The 23,608-nt window shown below is 39.4% G+C and overlaps 4 protein-coding genes across 4 annotated transcripts; 3 read left to right on the top strand and 1 right to left on the bottom strand.

Annotated features, from left to right (window-relative positions):
• Positions 1-251: 251 nt before the first annotated feature.
• On the top strand, positions 252-2,205 carry ndufb6 (NADH:ubiquinone oxidoreductase subunit B). The gene is made up of 4 exons (XM_079220220.1): positions 252-505; positions 1,314-1,406; positions 1,812-1,856; positions 2,072-2,205. Exons 1-4 carry the CDS (start codon positions 326-328, stop codon positions 2,135-2,137), a joined length of 384 nt encoding a protein of 127 aa, XP_079076346.1. The 5' UTR covers positions 252-325; the 3' UTR covers positions 2,138-2,205.
• Positions 2,206-2,704: 499 nt separating this feature from the next.
• On the top strand, positions 2,705-6,850 carry toporsa (topoisomerase I binding, arginine/serine-rich a). The gene is made up of 2 exons (XM_079219653.1): positions 2,705-2,828; positions 4,007-6,850. The coding sequence occupies exon 2, from the start codon at positions 4,010-4,012 to the stop codon at positions 6,338-6,340; it is 2,331 nt and encodes a 776-aa protein (XP_079075779.1). The 5' UTR covers positions 2,705-2,828; positions 4,007-4,009; the 3' UTR covers positions 6,341-6,850.
• A 1,242-nt stretch (positions 6,851-8,092) lies between these two features.
• mtap (methylthioadenosine phosphorylase) lies at positions 8,093-19,942 on the top strand. The gene is made up of 8 exons (XM_079219654.1): positions 8,093-8,169; positions 9,522-9,608; positions 9,731-9,789; positions 10,608-10,775; positions 13,686-13,788; positions 14,419-14,658; positions 18,351-18,473; positions 19,232-19,942. Exons 1-8 carry the CDS (start codon positions 8,146-8,148, stop codon positions 19,268-19,270), a joined length of 843 nt encoding a protein of 280 aa, XP_079075780.1. The 5' UTR covers positions 8,093-8,145; the 3' UTR covers positions 19,271-19,942.
• A 497-nt stretch (positions 19,943-20,439) lies between these two features.
• cdkn2a/b (cyclin-dependent kinase inhibitor 2A/B (p15, inhibits CDK4)) lies at positions 20,440-22,804 on the bottom strand (the record flags this gene model as incomplete). Its single annotated transcript, XM_079219080.1, has 2 exons — positions 20,440-21,457; positions 22,682-22,804. The coding sequence occupies 2 exons, from the start codon at positions 22,802-22,804 to the stop codon at positions 21,206-21,208; spliced, it is 375 nt and encodes a 124-aa protein (XP_079075206.1). The 3' UTR covers positions 20,440-21,205.
• Positions 22,805-23,608: the final 804 nt, after the last annotated feature.

The following is a 23,608-nucleotide window of genomic DNA, read 5'->3' as shown; positions in this document are numbered from 1 at the left end:
CCAATGGACTGAATATATGGACTGAACCAAGGTAATGCAAGACAAGTTGTGAGCAAAGCTGACTTCCTGAAGGACTTCACTGCTTATGGCTCTCCTCGCACTCTGCTTTTTTTACGAGAAGAAAAAAGAAAAAAGAAAAAAGATGTACCATGTTGCATGTGCTCTTCCAGGCCAGTAGGTGTCGCACAAAAATATGTCGACGGGTCCAACTTGTGTCTCCGTTTCCGGTTCTTGTTCTTCTTCATGTGCCTGCAGAAGGAAGCGTCCTCCATGGTGTCATTGTAGGTCTTCGGAGGTTGAATATCCAGAAGAAAAAAACAAAACGATGTCTGGGTACACACCAGACGAGAAGCTCCGCGTCGAGCAGATTACGACGCTCCGGAGGAAGTGGCTGAAGGACCAGGAGCTCAGCCCGAGGGAGCCCGTAATACAAGCGAAAGCTCCCGGCGCCGTCGCCAAGTTCTGGGCTGGATTTCTGGAGCCCAAGAGCCTGTGGAGACTTTACGTGAGTCCCGGGGCACAGATAACGCGAGCTAGCTGGCAAAACAACCACCGATGCTGACTGAACACACGCAGGAAACAAACTGACGGTTTACATAATGTGACTACTGTCATATTTACGTATACAACGTTAGTTACAACAGTTAAACGTTCACGATCGTCCAACGTGGAGAAACGCAACCTCCTTCTGTCTCTCTGAACACGACAGGGCTTGTTGTTATTTCGACCAATTGATAAAACAATAACTTGTGCGTATTGTACGTAGTTTATCGTTTGACAATAAAGTATGAAGGGTCTTATCAGCATGTCATATTATCCAGGGACTATATGTGGTTACACGAGGTCAAATAAACCCATGAAGTAGCTGCAGTCTTGTTGTAGAGACAAGTGACGTTGTTATGAAATGCCATCTGAGGGGGGGGAGTTGAAACCAACACGCCTGGTGAAGTGTTCATTAATATTAATATCCTTTTTATTAGTTTTTAGTAAGAACTGAAACAGTCTTACGTTATCTTAGTCCATCTTACTTGATTCTACATCTGATACTTGTCAGAGTAGTTTGGGTCCACTTCATGTAAAGTCTAACACTATTCTGATTCAATATTTTAAAAAAAACACACTATTTGTGAGTATTTTACATCTGAATATTTTGCATGCATAAACTTCTGACCTACTCCTAGTTAAAGAGAAAGCACCAGCCTGTGTTGAAGTATGCATGGTCTGTTTGGAGCGGTCTGAATTAACACTGATTAATTATGTACTTTTACTGAACTATATATACGATAACCTGTCTCATGTCTATCTCCCTGCAGACCTACAACGCATACAAAGGTGGAGTTTTCACATTAACACGGCTGTTGATACCGGCTTGGATTGTCCACTACTGTGTGAAATACCATGTTGCTGTAAGTCAATATAAATATTTTACATTATTCCTGATAGATGTTACATTTGACGAATGTGGTACATATCTGGGGAAAATAACTGTATGAAGTAGGACTCCTGTCTCCAAGAGTTATGTGCAATAGAGTTAGACCGACAGTTGTGTGAATGCTTAAGTTTCTGAACGGCGACAGATTGGCTGATGCTATTTTTATTGTGTATTTCCTCTGTGAGCTTTTCTTTAAGGAACTTGTGTATGTGCCTGCATACAAATGTAAATGTTTAATTATCTAAAGTGTTATTTAATTATTTAGGTAGCATACAAGTAGCATTTTAAAAACAAGGGTGCCATATATCACTACACACATTACATACTCAATGCATGCAGGTGTCAGCATACTAAATAACAATGCCATTCTCCCTTACAGCAAAGGCCATATGGCATTGTGGAATTGAAACCCAAGCTGTTCCCTGTAAGTATGACTCTTTTATTAATTGCATTTGTTGCACATGCAGTCGCATATTGGCTTGATTTACCAGTAAGATCTGATTGTGCCACAGTCTGATTACATGCAAACAAGCCACAGTCCTGAGAAGCTCTGACAGTGGCCTCAGGGAGCTGTTCTATGAGATGTCTTAGTGGAGGAAAAGTGTATTTCTTAATTGTTTGTCCTTGTTTATGTTTCAGGGTGACACCATTCTGGAAACGGGTGAAGTTGTTCCAGATCTCCCTGAAAGCCATGGCCATCACTGAAGTTGAACTAGTTCAATGATTTTCTGTTGTAAAAACTGTGTATATGCCAATAAAATATTATCAAGTAATTTATGAGTATGAGTGATTACAAATGAATGTAAATAGATACACATGACAGTGGAAATTACAAGTATAAATATTATTATAAATATTTGTATTGCTTAATGCTAACCACTTAATATCTTAAAATACACTGGTTTTCCAAATTACAGTTGTAGCCGAATGAACATAAAATGTTTTTTGTGTGCAATATTGTTATGTAGTATCATGTAACATAAATACTAGGCTTTAATGCTCTTATTCTGTTGACTATTGGTTGGAAGTGTGCTTCATGCGGATTACAGTGCGTACACTGCAAAATAGCTATTGTCACTAAACTGCAAATAGGAAATAATCTGAGTGTTTTAGTTTGTTGTTTTGTCATTTTCATTGTAGTCATGTTTACTGTAAAAACTTCTTCAAAATGCAAAAACTGCGCTTTTATTCTGAAGGACGGAAGTGGTTTGTAGTTTGAATTAAAAAAAAAACAAAAAAAAACTACTCTTCGGTATGAGTTGGAAGCAGTGTTATGAAGCCATTCTGCTGGTTTAGTGTCGCACCTGAATGATAGTTATGGAGAATTGAATGGGTTTCGACGAGACGGAGGAGGCTGATCGGTTACCTACAGCATTCGTGTTTTAGGAAGCCAAACGTAAATATTGCACAACTTTTCTCGGTCGTGTTAGCTACCCGGAGTGGTCCTAGCCTCCCTTGCTAATGCTACATAGATATCACGTCCTAGCATGCTAACTTTAGCGAACCAAGTCCGTCAGTTCGTGAGCTGGAGTTTGAAGCTTGAACCGAAAATTGTAGCTTTGACAGAATAGCGTGTGTGAACGTCAGGATTGTTGACGTAATACAAACACGTATATCTGACATTCGCAGCTGTTTAACGTGACCGAAACTAACACTTAACTAGCGTTAGTCGCACAAACTGACGGTGGTTGTTAGCCCGACCTGCTAGGCTAACCAACGTTAAGCGACACAATCGAAGGAATAAACGAGTATGGATTTAATTGTAGTGTTATTCAGACGTGTTTTTTTCGGTGGTGGCATGGCTGTCTAAATTAGCGGCCTATGAGTACGGTGCTAAATGTGTACAGCGCATGATGTAACGTGAGGATCGTGACAGTTGTTACTTATCACAGACGGCCATAATGCTAGCATAACATAATCCATGATCTGTTTGATTTAAGCATCAATTTCTGTCATTAAGTCTGCGCCATTTCTCATTATAAGACATGTTAGTTGGTATAACTTCGTTTCTTCTTGTTCCGACAAGATACTCTCGTGATATAACAACATTTTCAACCCGTTTATGTGTTGTTAAAGTGGGACTGTGTGGTATTCTTGAACGTGTGTCAGGTTATTTATGTATCGGTAGGCACGCATTCAGAGAGAGACAGTCATGTTAACTGATATGTCATACTATTGAAAGTAGATATATACTAGCCATAGAGTATTTTATTATTTTCCTTTACGATGATACATTGTTCATTGTTATTAATTAATTATAACATGATAAAGAACACTCATGGACACACCTGTCAACAATAGCAGGTCATAATCCACTGCAATGATTCACAGTGTCCACTTAATTTGTAAAAAAAAGACAGTTTATTTTCATGACGCAGCATGTGCAACTTAATTTGGCACAATAAATAATGTTTTCTCTGATTTGATTGAATGGTTCATATGTTTCATTTTAGACATATCTGCAGCACCTTGGCAGAACTTTACAGGTTGTTGTATGGCTGCCTTACCATTCTTGTTTCGTATAGGCAAGAATTCTCATAATAATTTGAACCCTTTTTTTTCTCTTCATGTCAGATTATGTCAGCAATCAAGCTTGCCCTGCAGCAGAGCCAGAAGAAGAGCAGAAGGAAAATCTCTGAAATGATGTCTGGAGAGGTGTCGCCGGACTCCAAATGTCCTATCTGTTTAGACAAATTTAACAACATTTCTTACCTGGACATCTGCCTGCACAAGTTCTGTTTCCGCTGTATTCATGAGTGGTCCAAGAACAAAGCCGAGTGCCCTTTATGCAAACAGTCCTTCAATTCAATCTATCACACTATAAAATCAGAGCAAGACTTTAAGAAGTATGACCTGCTGCCGGTGGATAATGCCTCTTTCGGGACTTTTGGAGGAGTGCGGTTTAGATACCGCACAACTCTTACTGGAGTCCATCGACAGATGCTAGGAAGGACCTCTCCACCTCCAGACAATGGAGTAATGTTTGAGGCTTCAGCAAACGCTCCCCGACAACCGCAGGACCGCTACTTGCGGCGGATGATGATGAGGCTGGCAGCCAGGAAAAGAGCTGCGAGTGAAGGCAGGGCATTGAACAGTCTCAGAGAGACAGAAATGGTGAACTTCAGGAGGGAACTGTATCGACAGGGCGTGAGGATCCGGAGTGTCCGTGATGGTGGCCGCTTAAGAGAAACCTCGGCTGAGTTCTTCCGAAGGAATCCTGCCTGCCTGCATAGACTGATCCCCTGGCTAAAAAGAGAACTGATTGTGCTTTACGGAGCCCACGGCTCTTTGGTCAACATAGTTCAACACATCATCATGTCACGCATTACACGTTATGATATGGAGAATGGAGCTATTCAAGAAGAGCTGAGGCCGTTCCTCCAGGGGCGCACAGAGCACTTTCTGCATGAGTTCATCAGCTTTGCAAAGTCTCCCTTCAATATTGAGGCCTATGACCAGCATGCTGCCTATGACTGCCCAGCCGCTTCTTCAAACGAAGACAGCAGCTCCAGTTCGTCTGTAATAGCTATCTCAGAGGATGAGGAACACTCAGTGGATTTGAACCTGCCAGGAGACTCCACGTCTTCGTTAAGCCACTCTATGTGGGACGATGAGACGCCTGGGCCATCGTATTCTACGACGGCAGAGCAGGGGAGGGCAGAGTGTCTGTCGGTCCTCGACTCAGACTCAGACAGCAGTTTAGCGGAGGAGACACATTTGGGGTTTGGGGCCTCTCCACAGCAAATTAGTTCTCATAACCAAACAGACGAGACTCAGGCTGAAGTTAACAATGAAGAGTGTCTGTCCTATGACAGCGATGACTGTGTCATTATAAGTTGTGTTAAGCCAACATTAGAGAGGACTCCGGAGCTGGTTCAGCTGTCCTCTGACTCTGACGAGTCTGCCAGTGAAGATATTAAAGCAGTGCCTCTTCTACCTCAACACATCCGCTTCCCTAGCCTCAGTCCTATGGCTTCACAGAGTAGTGATAGAAGTGGCGCTGGACAGTCAGAACATGTAGAAACTGACCACTATCATCAGTTGGATTCAAAAGAAATATGTAGCTCTTCAACATCTAGCAGACACAAGACATCCAGTAAGTCGGATAGAAAAGACAGATCATGGGAGAGGCCCTTGTCAAAGGACAGGGACCATCGGCGAAAGAGGAGGTCAAGAAGTGCAGAGCACAGGCACTCCAGCAGGAGCCCGGTGATCTCCAGGAGGAAGGACCGTGATCACAGCTATCAGTCATATAGGCATTACAGCCAAGAAGGAAATGATAGTGGGTTGCATTACACAGAGAGGCGGTCCTACTATTACAGCAGCCGCAAGTACACGGATCGTCACTCTTGCTCCAGGAGCCGCAGCAGGGACAGGCGTAGACGGGACAGGAGGCATTCTCGTTCTAAGACTTACTCCAGCAGTCGTTCCCCTTCGATGAAAAAGAGACCTCACAACAACAAGCCGGGTGGAAAGAGGAAGTACAAAACCAGACATTTGGAGGAAACGTCCCAAAACGCACTCATGAACTCAAATGCTGAAGGTGACGCCCCCATTTTATCCACAAAACACAAGAAAAAGAGCAAAGAGAAACGCCGTAAAAAATCCAAAGACAGGTCGAGGAAGACGAGCAGGAGCCTTAGCGTGGAGCTTGTCAATGAGGAAAACTCTCACGAGCGAAGCAAGCGTCACCATAAGAAGAAGAAGAAACACAAGAAGAAAAGCAAAAGGCACAAGAGTAACGAACGCCCGGGGAAGCACTCGCCCACTGTCATTACCATCGACAGTGACGCCGATTATTTCGCAAACGACGATGCCGACCAGGCCAGCAGTACTAACCAGGACAACCCCATCAACAGTACCACTGATGGCCCACTTGACGCCGCCCCTCCGGACTCTCTGGAGTAGTTTTCTGGAAGTTCAGATTCCTGATAGTCAGGAGGGAACTGATGGATTCACCCATCAACAGCTAGTGGCTGCCAGTAGTATTTTCCATCAAAATGTTCAATATGTTGAAGACCTCCAGACCTTGAAGGATCTAGTAAATAAACATATCTGTAAATGCCACTGCAAGTGATTTCTATGGTGATAGTTCATTGGATAGTGGCAAACATGACTGTGCCAACACCTAAACAAATGATATTTAATGTGCAAAGTGCCACTATGAACAAGGCAGAATGGATTTATATTGGGGGTTGCAAATCTTTTTTAAGTGTCAATTCTTATTCAGGAAAATCATTTTCTTTAAAAGATTTTTTATTTCCACGGTGCTCTCAGGGATGGTATTGATTACAGTGATTTTGTTTTAGTTTTTTGTTGTGATTTTTTTTTTTTGGTCATAAGTCAGCTATCTTATTGAGAAACAATGTCTACCTGCTACACACAGAGTAGTACTTATCCGCGGATGGTGTTTGGATTTCTGAATGGACTCTTTTGTAGTGAACATTATTTAAAATAAACTGTAATAAGTAACTGTTTGCTGTCGGTTTTCTCAAAATAAAGTAAATTACTGTAAAATATTTTTGAATATATTACAAAGGAGGAGTGATCATAATTCTGCATTAAAATTCTGCAATCTCAAACCTCTTATTTAGTTCCTGTACCTCTCAAAATACAGCTGTTGCTATAGAATTAACTTCCTACAAAGTGCTGATTGCGCTGAAAGTAAAACTTCTCATTTCTTGATTATAAAGCCGGGAAAAGTATTATCCTTGCAATTGAATTTGTGTTCTTTATAGTTTCAAGTGTGTGTGATGTCGGCCTTTTGAGCTCCCAGCAGTTTACATTTATGACAAAACTGAGCACTGGAAATTTCCTAAAAACATCATACTCTGCTTTCTAAATTGTCAAGATGTGAAATGTCAAGGCCTAATTTAATTTTAGTAAGTTTAATATGTCTATATATTGACTATACCACTGTTTTTGGATATTTTAGAGTGCCTATTACTACAAATACACACTATTCTTCACGGGGTTGCCGACCATTTCAAAAGTACGTTCTTTCCAGGATCTATTTATTTTTCATATTATAATGAAATTCAGTTTGATTGTCATCTTGGAAGAGATGGTTAAATTATAAAAGTTATAGTGTTGTGGTAAACAATGCTTGAAGTGCATATTAAGTTGAACGGTATTCCCCTCAGCTGGCTGCAGAAATACAAACAAGGTAAGGTAAGGATTATTGTCATTGTAAAAACATACAACGAAATTAAGTTGCCGACTCATCAGTCAGTACAGCAGTAACCGGTAAAACATGTATAAAAACATTAAGATGGGACATTCTAATTTAAAACAAGACATTTAAAAATAAATAAAACATAAAACACAGGCATCAATGTCCCTCAGCCTGTTAGTCTGGGTTTTAATAGTAAACAGCTAAAGTAGACAAGTCCACTGTTGGATTACGTCACAAGCATCAAGTGAACTTAGGTTTCATAGTCAAATAAGTGGAAACAAATTGCTTGCTGCAAGGTAAACGGATAATATTTGCTTGGAAAAATGGGTCCAAAAGACTAGATGAGTAGCCTAAAACCACTAGGCTATTATCTCATCTAAAATGTTGGTTCAGCGCCATGCCCTTATTATGAAGGCTAACAAGCCAAACCGGAAAAGACGTGTCTGATGTCCGTTGTGCTAACGGATGTTAACGGTTGTGGCGACAAAGGGTCTTTCCTCTCAACTTCTTTAACTTGAAAATCATTAACATTCTCGCCATGGCTTCCGTGGTGCCCATTAAGGTAATAACCCGACATGTATTGTCACACTGAAAGTCCTCCAAACTGACTATGTTGGTTTAGAACGCAGTGACGCGGAGACCTGAACTAGCTCGGTCACGTTATTTCATGCCAGGTTTGCTGCTGTGACAAACGTGGAAGGGCGGGAAACACTCCTGAATAACGCTCGCTGTTGGCGTCGTACTGTTTTAGTAAAGCCACGCTTGTAATCTTTAGTAAACCAGCAAACGGCCATAGCTAAGGTAAATAATACAAGCTAACGTTTGCATGCTAGCTGCAATGTTGCTCTACGAGGTACTGTTGAAACAGCTAGTTAGGGTCAAAGGTCATCGCTGGTTGAGTTGATTTGACACGTGACACGCTATGACAGCTGTCAGCAGGTAGTTAAATAGTGGTGGGATATAACTAAGTACAATTACGAAAGTACTCGAGTATTTACTTTTCATGCTACTCTGTACTGTTACTCTCCCGCATTTCAGCAAGAAACACTGTCCGTTTTAGTTCACTGTAATGTTTTGGCGTCTCTAGTTAACAGTTATTTCACAGATTATAAGTGATGCATACCTAACATACCACAATCTTAGAAAATGTGATGTCTTAAGATATACAACAGATTATACAAGTATATGTGGAACAATGAAATGAAAATAATCATTGGTTGCAGTCATAGAATATATCTATAATAATATATAATATTAGTTCGCTCCCACTCAACCAACAACAGTAGAATCCTGCTTTTACTTTATTCCATGAGTAATAATACTCTATTGATATGATAAGTGGTAGTACAACAGTTACAAAGGCCATATTTCTACATTGAGTACTTTTTCTCTCGCAATATGCCGTAAGTAGATTTTCGTGATTTACTCCATACTTTAACCCATGTGACATTTTGATTGCAATACTTTTACTTGTGTATTCTTACAGGATCTGAATACCCTTAAAGATTTTAATAACTACAATTAGTGTCAACAAAATATTCTACACAACAACAATTTGATGTAACATTGGATTATAATTGTATGTGGTGGTTTCAGTGTAACCAACCTAAACAATGTAACATATTGGTAGTAGGTTAATCTATGAATTTATATGATATTTTAGAATATGCCATCCTGTCTTTGGGTTTTTCAGTTGATAATGAGGTAGTGACTATTTTAATGTGTGCTCATTGAGTTATAAACCCCACATTTTGTTTTTCATCTTGAGTTTTGCTCATGCTGTCATTCCCTATACTTTACATAAAACACATTATGAAAAGTTAAATAAAAAATGAATGTGTCTACAATTGAAGTGTTTTGGCCAGATATTAATTCTGATGTAATTGTGTGTTGATGACTTCATTTTTTGTTTAGATTGGAATAATTGGTGGTTCAGGCCTTAATGATCCCGATATCTTGGAGGGAAGAACTGAGCGTTATGTTGACACACCGTATGGAAAGGTTTGTCAAAAGATCCAAAGATGTTTCTTGTTCAATAAAGTGGTGTAAACAATACGCTCTACTGTTTTACTTATAAATTAATCCATGTTGTATAATTTGATTATTCTGCTCCTCTTGAACAGCCATCCGATGCTCTGATACTGGGGAAGATAAAAAACGTGGAATGTGTGCTCCTTGCAAGGTAAGAGAGGATGTTTTACTTTTAACTTAAAATATCAAATGTAAAAATGTGTTTGAATACCACCATCTAGTGGATTAATATTTCACTCCATTTAAACAATGAGTTCCCAAGCGTCTACTACTACTACTACTACTACTACTACTACTAATAATAATAATAATAATAATAGTACATTTGATAATAATAATAGGAAAATCAAACTTTATTAATATTGTACCTTTCTAAACATTGTTGCACATTGCTTTGCAATTAAAACAGAATACATTTAAATACACAAAGAAAATGAAATGTACTAAAAGCCCAATCAATTGAGTAAACTGAACTAAAATGTCTTAAAACACAAAAGAAATAGCTGAAAAGCAATTCTAAAAAAAGAAAGAAATATTTTAAAAGGGATTTGTTCGTAATCTATAATATCTTTTAAATCAAATTTAAAAAAGCAACAGGTGGTCAGTGTAAGGAAGCCACGATTGGTGAAATGTAGTCATGTTTCCTATTCTCGAAATCCAGGCAGCAGAATTTTTGATGAGCTGGAGGCAGGACAGGGATATTTTGTTGACGCCAGAGAGCAAGCAGTTACAGTAAACATCTACTAATTATGATGATTTCTAGATTTTTGTGAGAAAGAGATGGTCTAATCTTTGAAATATTTCCAAGATGATGAAAGCAGGATTGATCCATTGATTTAACAGGTTGTGTAAGTTGAGGTTGTGATCGTGGTCTTGGTAGTCTCTGAGTATATTTGCAGGTTTCAGACATAAAAATCAATGGACATGAATAAACAATGTGTATCTTGAATGTTTTTTTCCGGATCTTAGGCATGGGCGACAACACACTATAATGCCATCCAATGTGAACTACCAGGCTAACATCTGGGCACTGAGAGAAGAGGGCTGCACGCATCTGTTGGTTACCACGGCCTGTGGCTCACTCCGGGAGGAGATTCAGCCAGGAGACATTGTCATCATAGATCAGTTTATTGACAGGTGAGTGGACTGTAAACACAACAGCAGGTTATGGTTCAGACAGATTTGTTTCTTCTTTACTTTAAAACTTTACTTGGACTTAGAGTAAACTATCTGATCACATGTATAATCTAAGACCCTTAAATCACATGAAATATATATTCATATACAACATTCTTATTCATATTAACAGAACTCATGAAATATAACATGTCATAATCTGTGACATTGCACACTCTGAAGTGTGTTACTGCATATGTGTTTATTTAAAAGGATTACATTTTCTGAGATTCAATTCAGAAACACTATATGCTGCAGTATGAAGTTCATGTGAATAGAGTGGCGAAATTGTTTGTCATAATGTTTTATGAATGAAACTCCTTTTAGTTAAGATTGTATTGACTGTCGTGTTCCTTTATTCAGTTTGCCATTGGTTGTCATCCTGCAACAACTGTACAGGATGTGCATTGCACAATAATTCAAACATCTTCCCACACGTCTCACGTACAGGATTCATGTTATTGTGTGACAAGAGTGTTCAGATAGCTGAGTAAGAAATGGGGACGGACTTGACTCGCCATGTTTGACACATTTGACAAAGCCAATATTTGTTAACTATCATGTTTAGCTGGAAGAATTGGAAACCTTTGCCGGATGTTTGTTTGAACTCTCAAGTGTCATAGTTTGGTCACAGCCTCAGTGAGAATATAAAAATGCTTTCACTGTGTCGTTCCTCCTCTAGAAATAGTTGACACGAATATGATAATTAACAGAGATATTCTTGTCATCTGTCGGGGCTCCTGTCTGTTTGTCTTATGTTTCATTTTGGTGTATCACTTTCTCTTGAGTTGTGAGAATTTTAGCCTCCAGTTCTCATTCAATTCACTGAGCTAATACTAATAATACCCATGTTTTTGTGACTGTCATGGAGAGGTCTTGTCCACATAGAGATGTGCTCATGTTTGAAACTGTAATACAGGTTTATATTGAGATCCGTGGATCGAGCTGTTATGGCTTTAATACTGATTTTGGTGTGAGTTAAACACAAATTAAACGGGCGACTGATTCCTGTTCATTTAGATTTGTAATAATTACCCATATTTTTTGCTTCCAAGTCTTCAATTGCAAACATGCTGTTTCAGTAGGATGGCCTATTTGTTACCAGTGAGATGGCATACAGCTGGCTGTACTGAGATACTTCCTTCCCACAGTCGTGTCGGTGTGTATGACTGCATCACGTAGCCTGTGGCTTTGCTTGGCCGTGTTGTTGGATAACTTCACTACTAGCATTCAGCACAGACGAGATCTATTTATCAGAAATGAGGAAGTTGCTTGTTCAGACTTGTTCAGACTTGTCCTGACTTGCTCAGACTTGTCCTGCAACATGTGACACCATGTTTCTGAAAGCTTCACATTATTGAATCCACAATTGTTATGTCACCTCTGCCAACTTGTTTTCTATAGCGAATCCAAACGGAACACTTGGTCGCGATAGGGTTAGTGCTGCTGGCTTGTCAAGTTTCAAGCATTACTGTCTCACATTGACCTTTTTTTTTAAAACACCTCCCAGCTTGACCCTTTATTTTGATTTTCTAATTTTCACATTGACATTTTGTCGATCTGTTTTAGTCATAAAACCAAAACACAGCTCAATCCCACATGGGTGCAAGAATAATATGTAATGCATCTTTTTGCAAACTGAAACGGGGTTTATATCAATACAATCTGAATAATGCTGGGATTTCAAAGCTTTAGGTTTTTCAAGTGTCAAGCTGTACTTATATGATTGAATTGTGTTGGAAATGAATGTTGAAGAATTGGTAAAATATGTTTAATGCGTAGTAGTCCATACCGAATTCCTTCTTGCATTTTAGGAATATATTACATATTTGATAATTATAGGCTGTAGGAGCCATTCTTTAAAACAATGATTCTGAAATGACATTACTAAGGAAATGCCAAGCCAAGATAATTGGATTTCTATAGTATAAACGGGCATTGTACTGTGTGATCATAGTCCCACACACTGCTGCTCTTTATTTTCAGCAGGGTGGAGCTGCAGCTGGCAAACTCTATTTAAGCAATGACTTGTGTCCTCCAATGCCAGAGTTGTGAGTAAGAGATAGGGTTGGGCATGAACTTCAAAATATTAGCCTACTGCCGGCGAATATTTTAGATGTCTGAGATGATTGTGGTTTGACTAAGCAGTCCCTGGGAAAATAAAGTAAATCAAACACCACTTAGAAATCTACCTTTTCATTACCCCATCATGATGATGAACCTTTTATGATGTAACTAAACACTGAGGGAATACAGGGAGACCCCTGATCCCTGATGATTGCTGGGCTAAGTGAGTCGGCCTCTTGTATACTCATGATCCGGCTCCATAACGTGCTGAAGCTGGCAGGCTGGCCTGGTGGAACCACACTGACTCAGCAGAGCTGGAAATCAGATGACTGTTGTTGGCGTGATGTTAAAGACCAGGTTGCTGGTGTTCTCTGTTAATGCTTTTATAGTCCTGAACAGCTGTGAAAGTAAAGTACTGTTCATAACATATTGAATTAAATTCAATGCTGGAAAGAATTCAACCACTCTGGAAAACGTGTCGTTTATCACTAAAACTATGGCTGCTTTAGAAGTTTTCAAACGGGCAAAATTATTCTATAGATTATGACACAATTAACTTAATTTGCCACTCGGCTGTTATCATAGTGTTTATGTTGACTGACAATGTTTCTGTCATTGCTGAACATACATACAGTATTTGTTCTTTTTATTGTTTTTGTAACAAATCAAACCAACCCATTATTTTTTTTGGATTTGTTCTTTTTTTATATATGTGTGTGTGTGTGTGTGTGTGTGTGTGTCCTGAATTTGCATCGGTTGCCTTGATTCTAACTTTCAGATCTTCCTTTGTGCTTTTTTGGCCAGGACTACAAAGAGAGCTCAGACGCTGTATGATGGGCAGCCCACCAGTCCTCCAGGAGTGAGTCATATTCCTATGGCTGAGCCGTTCTGTAGCAGAACCAGAGAGGTGGGTCCTCAAGTGCCTGTACATAAATCCCATTTCATACATGTCACTTCCTGAAAAAGCTGCACCGCGGCTGCACAGTAAAGAGTCAATTTGCTTACAGCTAAGATACATCTCATATTCAGGATATAGCTTTTGAACTTCGATTATAGTTCAAGATGTAGGTCATTCTCTTTTTCGAACAAGAAAAATGCAATAGCATCTAACCAGGATTTATTTAACATTTTTAAAACTTGAAACTCTTGACTATGCAAGTTATTATTATACAACTTGTATTACTTTAATTACTGCCATTGTGTTGCTTATTATTCAGAAATTAAATACAGAATGTTCAGTGCCAGCAGTGAGATTACTGTTGTCATGCAGTTTTTTTTTTTTAAATCTCCAGTTTATTCCTATTGAAAACAATCACAAAAGTCACAAAAATTGGAGGTCCACAAAAAAGTGTTTTACAATAAATATCTGCAGAGCTGCTGTATAATGGATCAGCGGATGCCACACAGTATAGCAAGTAGTGTTTTACTCCTTCAACACCACAGTTTGGAGAATGAGATGAACGGCTAATAAAACCATGTAAACACACATAAACACATGGTTTATGGATACAGTCACTAACTCTAAATCCTGGTGCAGGTCCTGGTTGAGGTGGCGCGGAGCCTGGGGGTCAAGTGTCACGTTCGAGGGACGATGCTGAGTATCGAGGGGCCGCGGTTCTCCTCGCGGGCCGAAAGCCTGATGTTTCGCCAGTGGGGCGCTGACGTCATCAATATGACCACCGTGCCAGAGGTGGTCCTCGCCAAGGAGGCCGGCTTGTGCTACGCCAGCATTGCCATGGCGACAGACTACGACTGTTGGAAGGAGCACGAGGAGGCGGTGAGTGGCAGACTGGAGGTCCGAACAGACGTTTTTATTTGTTTGATGTCCCTTCTGTGCTTGGTTCAAGGTTCTTAGTTTTTTATTTTTTGTGCCATTTGTGCCTATACCAACAGTCCAGAAACATTGGAATTTGTTGTGCAGGGCTCTGAGTTTTGGAAATGTTTGAGTTTTGGAAAAAAAAAACACTAAAATAAGAAAGCTAAATATTGGATCTCATTATTTATCTATAGCAGTGGTTCTTAATGTTTTCAGCCTAACCAGCGAAAAATCCTTTTTGGTTGAAAAATAAGAAGATGTAATACACAGCACTGTGTCATCAGTGTCTGATTTAATATATAATATGGATATAATTCAGTTTATGAACATACACTTATATTTTATTGAATATTTATTAAATAACACATTTTAAAGGATTTTTGAATGGATGCTAATTTTAAATAACTTTAAATAATATCTGGATCGTTTTAAACTGCTTAATTTAATATGATGGTTCATATACATGAGCACACTCAGAGGCATCTTAACTTCACTTTTCATGACTAGGTCATAGTATCCTAAAATTAGAGAAAGCTTTGTTCATCCTAGTTGTAATGTTATATAGTTATTTACTCTGTATGACCATCTCTTTCCCCAGATGATTTCACCCTATTCCTCTACTGTTTCGAGATTCTCTCTTTCTTTTCCTTATTTACCCGATTCCCTCTCATCAGACTGCTGATTCTCTAAACTGTTTGATTACCTAAATAGGTTACAGGAAACCCTGAGGACAGATTATTTCCTCAGATAAAATTGTGTTGAACCAATAAAATGCACATTGCTCTCAATGAGAAAAATGTTGATGATGGCAGCCAGACGGTCACGGTTTAAAAAAATATGTACCAGACTGTTGTAGTATGAGCAAAACATCTTTGATTGCTGTAATAGGACCCATTATTTCAATTTTCACTTAATGAAAAAAGTGCTGTTATCACATAAAGAAACAGAGGACTCACTCACACGGTCAGGGTAAAATATTTGAGTATGCATGTATGAAATTATGTGATAATAGACATTATTCAGCCAGACGTACAGTAAGTAACAACATTGTTTCCTGCTTGTGTTTTCTCCTGGGACCTTATATAACCCCTCTGCCTGCTAATTTATTGATGAATATAAATCATTTAAAAACATTTGTTTCATTTCACTTAAAGAGAGGGACTTCGGTGCAGAAGCTTGTTTTTCTCCTCACTTTCTGTGTTTAGAAGATTTTCTGAGTAGTGCTTGAAACGAGGACCTTGTTTACTGTAAACCACGGTGATCAGTGTCTTTATGTAGCAGAAAACACAATGTTTGGGTGCACAAGGTCCTCACATTTTTTATGATTTTTAAATTGCTTGATAATTTAAATAGCCCTATATTGTTTAAGTACACATTAATGTCTCACAAAGTGTCTTTGATTTGACTTCTATTTCTTTTTCAAGAAAACATAATGCTTTTTCAGAATGTGTAACAAATAAGCATACATTCAAACATAGCAGGGAAAGGAAAAATTTACTTTTTTTCTGTAGTAGCCAATATATCACTTTTAAGGCAGTCCTGTCCAAAGTTACATTTTCCTCCCTTCCGCTGTGAATTTCAGAAGATTGTTAAATTATAGGTGGGGGGAAAAAAATCTTTGCTTATATAAAGTTGAAATTACTTTAAATACCTTTTTGACCTCTTTCTGCAGTGTCTAAAGTTACTAACTCACTAAAATGTATCTATACGATTATTGTGTTTCATTTCATTAGTTTCATGGGGTTTTGACAAATGTTTTCACCATCTGTTCTCTGTAAGTAGACGAGAGCATTTGTGGCTTCTTTTGGCTTCCGATTGACCTTCACCCTCAGACACTCTGGATAATGCAGTTGATTTACTGTGTGTGGGCTCATTTGGGCTCATTTGTCACTGATCCAACCAAACTCACAACTCCACTTCCGAGTTCCTGCAGCTGACCTCTTCCCCCTCCTGTTGCAGAACGCTCACCACATCCTTCCGACTCCCTCTCATGCTACCCGCCCCCCACCCCCTCAGTCAGCTTGCCTGCCAGCCTCCGGTGGAAGCCCTGCCAAAGGGAGGTTGAGTCATCAGCTTCACTGTCTTCATCCTGGCAAACACCACAAAAACATGAACCTATCATTGAATATGACATGAAAACAAAGCTTTTAAAGGGAGGGGTTAAATAAGGTCACAGGAGAAAACACAAGCACAGGAAGGAAACAATGTTGTCACTTACTGTACTTATACACTGTACGTCTGGCTCAATGTCTAACATCACTTAATTTCATGCAGGCATACTTAAATATTTTACCCTGACCGTGTGAGTGAGTCCTCAGTTTCTTTACGTGATAACGACAGATAAATAAGCATGAAATCTGCTCCATTGCTCAAAATGTCATCCTTTTCTGGCAATCTTCAAGTGACGTCTATTGAAAATATTTGAGAAAAAAAAAAACTGTCTGTCTGAAAGATATTTAGAAACCTCACCACAGCAGCAACTGCAGGATAGCTTCCTTTCATGCATCGCTGCCACAAATGTCCATGGAGATCTTTTTATTGCACACAATTAGGGCTGCAACTAACGATTATTTTAATCATCGATTAATCGGTTGATTATTTTTTCGATTAATCGATGAATCGGATAAAAAAAAATTTTTTTCCAACCCTTTATTCAAAAACAGAAGTGACAGTGCAAAACATCTTCAGAAAGTGCACAAACAGGTTGCTCCTTAACATCCCTGAGCTGTTAATTAAAACAACAAAATGGACTAACACTAAAAACATACACATCTATGCTTTACATCTGCCAAATGTGAGCCCTTTTTACTGTAATTGATCCCTCCAGAGGCTGCATTTAGCATACCCTGCGTTATCAATATGTATGAAATACTGGGACAGAGGGAAGCTGTACTGCTCCATATAGAGCGTCCTCTTCCTTAAACTCTTTCATTCTGGGTCTCTTATGACCACGACGTCACGTTGTTGGCTAAGCCCAACTACGTGATTTGCTTCATTCTACTTTGAGTAAAAAAAGAAGAAAAAAAAACGTGCAGCCAGATCCGCCGGTGTGCCGGTTTAACGTTAACGAGTGACAGCGTGAACTGAACCAGACCGGGGGGTGACGGCATGTTTCATCACGTTACGTTTTTTTACAAGCAAGACTGAACTGTAACGGAACATAACGGAACTTTAACGACAATACACAACCAAACACGTTAGCTAACGCGATAGCAAGCTGACTAGTAGCTTCCATTAAAAACAAGTTTGAGGAACATGAAGACGCTGATTGGCCAAGACTCGACTTGTCAAAGATCTTCTATTTTTGAGAACATCACAACCTCAGCTTTTCTCGCGTCTCACTCCAATCTCAGAAACGCTGGCCGGCCAGTTGCTCTGCTCCGCTCTTTTTTTTCTTCTCCGCGACTTATTGCCCGGCGTAATAATCGCGCGACACAACGAATCGATAATGAAATTCGTTGCCAACACTTTTGATCATCGATTTTTATCGATTCGTTGTTGCAGCCCTACACACAATGTCCCAACATTGTCTTATGCATTAGTGAGGATACATGTCATCGTACATTTTTAGGGAAATACAAAATTACTGAAAGGAAGGGAAATTTGCTTTTCTGTAAATGATTCATATCACACGCCAGCTGTTTGTCCTCCAGGTCTGTGTTGACAACGTACTGAAGACGATGAAGGAGAACGCCAACAAAGCCAGCAGTATCCTGCTGACTGCAATACCTCAGATTAGTCAGATGGACTGGGCTCAAACAATGAAGACTCTAAAGGTAAGTTATCAACTTCATGATGACTCATTTCCATTTACTAAGGCTTTTGGGAGGTTATGAAAGGGGGTCTGCCTGTCTTTTTAGCTGCTATCTTCGACTGAGATCTCATTTATGCGGCGTCCCGTCTCACCGAGCCACCTCTTAATTTAAACTGTTTCAAAGAAGTAATCATACCATCTGGAGCTTTACCACTCAAAACACCGCTCACCACAGGGCACAAGTGTGAGCAATGATGCCTCCATCTGCAACGCTGACGGAAATCTGTATTTGCAAACATTGTACATGAAAACACACCATGACTGTAATACATATTAGTCTTCACTTAATGTGTTAATAAAGATATTAAATGTGTAAATAACAGTGCACCAGTTTGATAAACACAGTATTTTGCATCTATTTGCAACAATACTTTTAAACATGCTTGAAGTAATTTGAGGTTGCAGGCAGGTAAGAAGTTACATTTCTATTCAAAACTTTGTTTTCACTTTGTTTATTGGAAACTTTTACACTTGATGTACATTTTCCAAAAAGCTCCCGACTAATTACTTTATTTGAATTGTGGTAATGGTAACATCTGTTTTTAATAAAAAAAAAGAAAAAAAATGAACTTCCTTTTCACTTTCTAAGAACATTAACTTTTGACCACAGTTTACTCTGAAACAAATGCTTCCGTCACGTGATCGAAACAGTCATTGTTGCTGTACATCTTTGAGACGTACATAAGGGGGGAAAAAGCTGTTTTGTTCCTTCTGTTTCAGTTGATGGCCCAGTCTTCGGTCATATTACCTAAACACTAAGTGTGTCAAAGGATCCAAGACACCACCCGCACCGACACGAACAACAGACTCGACTCCGCCTGTGGATTTGTCATCAGTGAATCACAAAAAAGTGCCTCACATAGATAATGCATGTGCTCTGTCTTCAGCTGGAGTCCATTTCTTCCTGACTCAAAGTACACAACCCCCCCACAGTTCACTCATTTTTCTCTGGAACACTCAGTGTCCCACCACATGTTCGGGTACGAAACTTTTAAAACATCATCAAAGAAGTCTTCTAAGTATTATACTAGATATATTTTGTTGTTGTTGTCTGTTAACTTTCAAATGTATATATTTGCCTGTAAACCATTGGTGTCTTTATTGCTGATAATGCAGGATGCAATAAAAATGCTTTGAGAGTTCAGCACATGAATACTTTGTTACTGCCTTAGTTACAAATAATATAGTTTTTAAGTCAAATCTGATGTCTTCAAGTAAAATATTGTAAATGCCTGGATACACGTCAGGCGATGTCTTATCAATATTTTTTTTATATTTTGTCACACTGCACCGTATCTTAAAATATGTGTTACCTTGTGTTTCCTCTCTGTTGGCTTGTCTCTACAATATGCATGTTTTACGCAGCGAACATTGGCTCAAGAAAAAATATGGTGAGTTGTGCTATGAAGTTGTTTGTAAAACATTAAAATGCTTAAAGCAACTTGAACTGATTAAATTAAATCTTTTCATTTGCACTTAAGATATTTTTTAATCGCATGCTATGACATGCAGGGTGGAATACTCCTGTGTCTGTACTAAAAAAGAAGTGTACAACAGAATAAGAATTAGAAAAGAAAGAAAGGATAAAGACAGTGCATTTATGTCCCCTGAAGTGTTGAGTTCAGATTTGAGATTTTGGTCATGATGCAATTTGGCCAATGATTTTATTAATTTAACTCTTCTAAAACAAAAGACATTTGGTGAACAGGATTCATTGTTGAGATACAAGATAATTGTTTTCTGGTAAAGTTAAAATACCAGGTCTAAGACTGTACACTGGACCGATGCATGAGCATTTATCTCGACAGAAGAACAGCGTTATTTATGCTCATCGTGGTTTTGGGGACTTTACTGTGTTATTGCTTTTGACTCGTATGCGCGACCCATTCAGGGTGCAACAATAACCTGACGTCCATTAATATATAGAAAGTAATTTCTAAACATTTACTTCACACAAAAATCTACTTTGGTACTTTAAGTCAACCAACTTATCAAATGTAGCCTAATCAAATAATGATCTTTTTTATTTGTTATGTCTCGTACATTTCAGAAATCCGTCCTTCAGAAAAAATGTGAAGCATAAAGTCCTGCTTCTCTTCTTCTTAAAACACTAAATATTACATTTTATTAAAGTGCATAATAAACGAGTTCTGAATATCATTTCTACAGACAGGAAGTGGGACTCTGCAGAATAAATATAATGCTCACAGCACAGTGTATCGTTTGACAATAATGTTCAAAGTGCAAACACATTTTGAATGGCTTTGGTTAAATATTTGACATGGAAAGATATTTCAAATCTGGTTTATGACGAAAACCAACATTAATCCTATTTTTTTAAATACAAATTACTACACAATATAGTAAAACGACATTATAAAAATGATACAAGGGAACATAAACCAACATGCAACACATGTTGTTAATATCATTAATATCCAAAATCGCTGCCTTTAAATCTGCATAATATTGTGGGCTATACATTATTTGTCATAACAGCGACCCCGCGACTATCAATACACCTGATTTCGTTAAGAAATTAAATAAAGATGCCTACAAGCAAAGAATATGGCATATAAATAAAGTGTTATACAGCAGAACAGTCTGTGCATAATTTCGGCTGCAGGCCTCTTCAGGCCCCGTTTCTCAGAGTCCCGAAATCAAAATATAAATATCACAATGTCACTGCCCATTTCACAGAGACTGGAGCAAATCGACCACATCGACGTGGCCGTTCTCTCTGGCCAGATCGATGGGCTGATAGTGCATATTGTCTCTGGCCTGCGGGTCAGCCCGAAACTGCACCAGCAGCCGCACGGTGTCCACGAAGCCCGCCCGGGCCGCGTCATGCAGCGGCGTGGCCCCGGTGCTCCCGTCCCGCACGTTGGGAACCGCTCCGTGCTTCAGTAACACCCGAGCCACCGGCGAGCTGCCCATCATCATCACCTTCATCAGAGAAATAGCCGCAAGTTAGAATCTTTTTGATTTGACATAAACGCATCATATATGTCCGAACTAAAAGAGCACGAGGACCAGAGTTGACCTGGAATTTAATACAACCACACCGACAAAATAAACATAACATTTTCTTCCAGATATTTGTTCAACCGGATTAGGAAATGGGCCTATAAGGCAAATCATGTTTCGAGGGCCGTGCCATTAAGAGCTTTTGTAAACTGAAGCTAAAGGTTATACACTTGAAAAATAAAATAAAAGTAGGCCCTATGAACACCGCACTCAATTTGAGTGGAAATAGGAGAACGATGAGCCACTGAGCACATTCAACGCACCAAAACAATGCACGGATTAGCATTACGTCCGATTTGAGCAGCAGCCCATTAGAAGCTCCGCACCTATTTTGTTTCGTTTTCTTAGATCTTGAATATAAATTTCATTCTATGAAACTACCTTGAGAGGATAAGAGAGTTGTGTTATTCCTCAGTACAATCTCGGTGGCGGCAAGTTATGATGCAAGCAGTCCCTTAGATGAGTCTGAGTCTGCATATTGAGACGCGTGATCCTTTTTCATAAAATAACATTAGATTTTCAAGATTGTGCGCGGTGGGCAATACTGTTTGTGAGTGGAAGGTGTTATGGTGTTAATTGTGTTGCATAGCCTGAGATTTGTTTTAAAAATACCGACTTAATCCCACTATAAGATACTTATTTTTGTGGGAAATGGGGAGAAGTTATGAGGACTTTGAAGCACTTTCATAAGACTATTGTATACCTGTAATGTAGCCATAATGCGCCATGAACAGGTCGTTAACCACACGCTGAAGTGTGTGGCCTGATAAGGAATAATCCAAAGTAACAACATTTATATCTGTTGTAAATCGTGCAGCCGTCTAAAGGCTCCATACGAAGTTATAGTTTCGTTTCATTTAGTTTAATGATGACTTATCCCATCTATAGGAAAGCTGGATAGTGCTATTTCCTCAAAAGATTCCAAAGTTACACAAAGATTCACGCAGCTGCGTCATTTTTTGAGGTGAGTTGCTTTTTTTTAGCGGGCGAAATAGATAAACAATAGCACTGGTTGAAAGACTCCCCTGTGGGCAACATTTGGTGTCATTAAATTACATTAATGACGTTAACTTCATTCATAAAACACATGTAAGTGCGAAAATAAATGCGCCTGTCGTCGGACGAAGCGCATCTGACTCTGACCTGGAGAGCGGTTTGTCCGAAACAGTTCACCCCGTTAACTTGAGCTCCTGCCCGCAGGAGATCCTCCACATCTGCCGTGTTGCCCGTCGCTGCGGCTGTTGTCAGTTTATCCTGCAGATTCATGTCCAGAAATCTGCAGCGAGAACGTCCGTGAATCTGTCACTTTGTCGTTGTGACAGGTATGACAAATATTTGAGGAAGCCACCGATCGCGAGAGGAACAGTTACGGCTCGGTGTTGACGTGTGACGGTTTGTCCCCGTTTTCCAAGGTCCGCCCGGTCCACAGGTCGTCTGGGTCGGACAAGCACACCGTCCAGCGATCGGTCGGTGTGTGTCTTTGCCCTGGCGATTTGAATGGGTGACGTCAGTATCTGTTGCTGCAGTGGTGCCATTGTGCGCATGCGCGCTGCTACAACTGGTCCGATCCTGACGTGAAATGATGGAAACCGACTCCTCCCGACGAATGTGACATGTTCCCAACAAATTCAAACGCCGGTTCGGGGGCGGTTCGTTCCGGGAACGCAGCTGCGCATGTGCTATGTATCCTACCGGAGGCTGCAAACGGTTGATGAAGATCATGTGATATGAGCAAAAGCTCCAGACCAGATACTAATTGGACGTTGGGGGGATTGTTTCGTCAACTGGTGTGTTTGTAAAGTTGATGAAGTGTGTGACAGCTAACTGTAAGGGGATCAGGGGATCTTATTAATGTTTCATTTTGATTGCAAAATAACAAGATAATATGATAACAGTAATGGGGTTGATGGAGGCAGGAGGAGTGTCCCTTCAGTGTTTGTTTGAAGACTTACCAGGAACACAAATAGCTCATATAGTGTCACATATAGCCTCATTTACGTATTGTTTATTATTTTTAACGATGGTAAATATGTATTGTTTTCTCGAGACGGCATGTCGTGTCGTATATAT

This window comes from Taurulus bubalis, assembly GCF_910589615.1.
Source record: "Taurulus bubalis genome assembly, chromosome: 6".
Classification (NCBI taxonomy): Eukaryota; Metazoa; Chordata; class Actinopteri; order Perciformes; family Cottidae; genus Taurulus; species Taurulus bubalis.
Note: the sequence above shows the minus strand (reverse complement) of the source record. Positions and strands in the feature narration are given on the sequence as shown.

Bases quoted from the DNA above. Each gene is read 5' to 3' on its own strand.
- ndufb6 (XM_079220220.1), top strand. From the start codon at position 326: ATGTCTGGGTACACACCAGACGAGAAGCTCCGCGTCGAGCAGATTACG. The intron at 506-1,313 runs GTGAGTCCCGGG...ATCTCCCTGCAG, and splicing joins AGAGCCTGTGGAGACTTTAC to ACCTACAACGCATACAAAGG. The intron at 1,407-1,811 runs GTAAGTCAATAT...TCTCCCTTACAG, and splicing joins GTGTGAAATACCATGTTGCT to CAAAGGCCATATGGCATTGT.
- toporsa (XM_079219653.1), top strand. From the start codon at position 4,010: ATGTCAGCAATCAAGCTTGCCCTGCAGCAGAGCCAGAAGAAGAGCAGA.
- mtap (XM_079219654.1), top strand. From the start codon at position 8,146: ATGGCTTCCGTGGTGCCCATTAAG. The intron at 13,789-14,418 runs GTGGGTCCTCAA...ATCCTGGTGCAG, and splicing joins TCTGTAGCAGAACCAGAGAG to GTCCTGGTTGAGGTGGCGCG. The intron at 18,474-19,231 runs GTAAGTTATCAA...CTTCTGTTTCAG, and splicing joins AAACAATGAAGACTCTAAAG to TTGATGGCCCAGTCTTCGGT.